The sequence below is a fragment of the Perkinsus marinus genome (genome assembly GCF_000006405.1).
Source record: "Perkinsus marinus ATCC 50983 genomic scaffold scf_1104296948806, whole genome shotgun sequence".
Lineage (NCBI taxonomy): Eukaryota > Perkinsozoa > Perkinsida > Perkinsidae > Perkinsus > Perkinsus marinus.
The window spans coordinates 1-3526 of NW_003210060.1; the positions used below are offsets into that span (position 1 = coordinate 1).

A 3526-nucleotide genomic window follows, 5' to 3' on the forward strand; every position below is an offset into this window, starting at 1 on the left:
ATGTCATTCACGGATCTGACGGTTGCCAAATCACGGCAACAGTGTGAAAGTATGTTGAGTTCATCAGTGAAAGGTATGGAGTTGGTCAACTGTTTTGCATAGCCGCTGTTTCGCGAAGCGAACACTCCGAAACTAAAGGGTAATGAGCCGATACGGCCTTACGATAGCATACAGTGAGCATCGATCGGGTAGTGAAGAGCATGATCTGAATACGACACATCAAGCAACATCCCGTTTTGGATAACAGCTGGGGTGATGGAAGAGTGCCGAAGGGTTTGGACTGCCAAGGTTGGGCGGGAGTAGTGGCCGAGTGGTCGAGACAGATATCGAGGCTGCCTTATGAAGGGCGTGGGGGATCGGCGCCACTGACCACACAATATGTTCATGGAAGAGACGGTGAGCTACTGGAGTACATCTTTCCGAGTCGACAACACCAGAGTCATCCTGATGGCGGGATGGAGTCGTTGTCATCGACGCGTCAGTCGTACGAATAGACCTCACCGATGTCGGGAGTGCCTACCATCTAGTTAAGGTATGCTGGTGCGATTCGCTCACCAATCCACTGCGACCAGCCACCGGTCTTGTTCCAGATAGACTGTTACTGTGCCCGACTGGTGCCTGGTACAGTACATGTCGAGAGGAGGATGAAGAGTAGATTACAGGGCGGCACACTCCGCCTGTGATCGGCTCGGTCGTACCGCGCAGAGCCACCTCAAGGTCTCTTTTATCGAGCCTAAGCTGACGTACCTTCAGCAGGAGGGAACACCAACATTCAGTGTCTCTTCTGTGGTGAACTAGTAACCTCATCCAAAAGGCGTTGGACTGTCCGTCGTTCCTTCAAAAGTTGTTCAGTGACCTCAGCAACCCGGGTACACTCAGCGTTGTAATCTTCCAGAGACATTGTAATCAACTGCCGTGCCTGCAACTTATGTACCATTAAATCAATGAGTACACCCACGGAGCTCTGGTCGAGACTGGTCTGGTTAGTGACCCTGCTGGCTAGTCCTCCTTCCTCGTAGCCTCGTACCTCCTCGACCAATCCATCGCTGATCTACTGCCCAAGAGCACCCTACCCGTCTTCCGGCCTGCCCTTTGGTGAGGATGTTCTCAGTGTTGATCCGATCCAGCCTTTCCACCGTCGTTGTGAGTCTATCACATTCCTCTTGCAAGCCGTGACGCTGTAGAATGAGCAACTGCCTGAAGCCGTACGTCGTCACTATCAAGCATGTTCGAGCCTACCTCTGCGATGATTCCCGCTCAACTGCTGCTTCAAGTATTCCTATTTGCTCGACGGCAGAGGTCAGCTTCTCATTTGCTTTATCTAGTTTGTGAGAGAGCTCATCTCGTTCGATCGAGACGGAGATCAGCTCAGTCGCCTTCTCATCTACCTAAGCCCACTTGGTTGTGTCATCAGCACCTCTACTCACCCGCTGCTGGAGTTCTTCCACACGCTGGTATAATCTACATAGACGGCACCAAATCATTAGAAAGTTGAGATGGACTCACTTCTGAACTTTCTCTTCTGCGGCCTCCGTTCTCGCCCCTTCGCTGGCCAGCCCCGACAAGGACTCATGATGTTCTCCCTCCTCTCTTCGGACCTACTTATCCACCCGTCCATCCCCCCAGCGGCGGTAGCCATCACCCTGATGAGCCCTTCCTCCCGCCGATCAGACTCCTTCTCCACGCTGTTCTCGCCGGAGTGATTTCGAATTGATTCATGCTGTTGCAGTGACTCCCTATTAACTTTCGACCTGTCGAATGCTTGCCGAGGGAGTGGTCGTAGATCGCCTCACAAACGTATCTCCTTCTTTGCCGTCTCCAATAATAACTCCAACTCTGACACCCTACTCCTTTCTTTCATAAGGCTATCTTGGAGATCGCGTATTGTGCCATCAGCTGTCACCTTCCCCTCCTCTTGACGACGCTCGAGCCGCCCCAATTGGGCAATCTGAGGACCACAGCGCCCAGGAGGCAGCATACACATAACAAAACCCTCTTTCTCAGCTCCCCGGCATCTACCTGCTCGGGAGCACAGTTCGAGTGGTCGCATCGAGCGTCATTCCTCCTTCTCTCCTCTTGCAACCCTACCGTTAGTCGATCGACCTACCCGAGCCTGCATATTATTCGAACACCACTGGTGGATACCTCAGCTGCCAATGAGGTGAGCTCAGCCTCCATTGCTGCCACCTTATCACTGCCTATTCGTAGCAGCTTTCCTTCTGCCTCCAGCTCCGCGCACCTATAACCGCATACGGAACAAGATGGTGGGAATGATAACAGCTGACCGGACATCGGCGGCCTCTAGCCGACTTCTCGAGACCTCTCTAGACTCAATACCTGGTAACAAAGCACAGTCGTTGCTAATGATGTAGAGGTAGCATGAACGATGTGGCATTCGTAGAAGGGAATGCATCATCGTAAGAGCCCGAAAGACCCTGACCATTGTAGAGATGTTGCACATACTCATCGTTCAACATCGCTGAAAAACTCACACTGACATGCTGCATCGGTGGTTTGGATACAGCCAGATCCCCTATAGTCGAGAGCCTTCCGTGTGGATGGGTCCTTTCCCAACCCAGCCCGCGGTCGACCCTCCTGTCCAGAGTACTCCGTATCGACAGCTCGGGGAGGGACTGGAGAAGAATATACAAACAGGGCGGTAGAAGTGACTTACCATGAACACCTCCATTCTGGAGAAGGGAAGAGGAATCTAGGAAAACAGTATCCACAACTACACGATCAACCTCTCCCCACCTCTCGGTAGACCCGGGGCTTCCCCAGAACGTTGCTCTATAATTGCCGGGGGTCGAACGTTGTCGCTATGACCAATACCGAATACCCTCCTTCGCATGGACTCGAACTTCTCATTCGAGCTTCTACTCCCGGAAGAAGCAAGGTTCGGTAGAGAGACTCCAGCATCTCGGTTATGGTGTGCGGCCTGTGAAGTGAATGGCCGAGGATGAGAGGATGAGCAAGGATAGACGGACAGGTAGGCGGGTCCGGTCTGTGACACTGTCATGATGCCCATCATGACTTGACTCGACCGAATAGTCTACACCAGTCGCGGGGAGAGTCGATGCTGGTGACACGACCTACGACTGCATCACCAACACCATCTACATACCCACCCATCACCATGCCTCTCTCCATCTCATCATCATGACAGACGACTTCCAAAGGCCTCGGCCGTCGCCTTGGGGCATGTGGAACATCTTTAAGGAGGGATAGAGTTGCACTTGGGGCCAGCCTAAACGACAACCTCCTTGGCCACAGTTGAGCATCTTTAAAAACTCGTTCTCGTCCCCACCATAAGGCTCCGAAAGAAAATCCGTCGACGCCCATCCATCTGAAGCTCCCAAACGCTGCCCCTGAGTTACTTCCAAGCTCCATCATCCCTCCCTGACCTATGCAGGACTATCTCAATATTCAGCATCCTATCCACTCCGCTGCCCTCTACTCTTCTAGTAGAAGAGGGTAGTAGAAGACTTCTACTACCCTCCTCTTCTACTCTATCCTGGACACACTG

At 52.6% G+C, this 3526-nt stretch overlaps 1 protein-coding gene across 1 annotated transcript; it reads right to left on the reverse strand.

Moving 5' to 3' along the window:
- Window positions 1-772: 772 nt before the first annotated feature.
- Pmar_PMAR012807 (tropomyosin, putative) lies at window positions 773-2477 on the reverse strand (the record flags this gene model as incomplete). Its single annotated transcript, XM_002778541.1, has 11 exons — window positions 773-1051; window positions 1074-1197; window positions 1240-1388; window positions 1428-1461; window positions 1507-1598; window positions 1643-1788; window positions 1849-1948; window positions 2020-2103; window positions 2146-2239; window positions 2286-2337; window positions 2441-2477. 11 exons carry the CDS (start codon window positions 2475-2477, stop codon window positions 773-775), a joined length of 1191 nt encoding a protein of 396 aa, XP_002778587.1.
- Between the last annotated feature and the right edge of the window lie 1049 nt (window positions 2478-3526).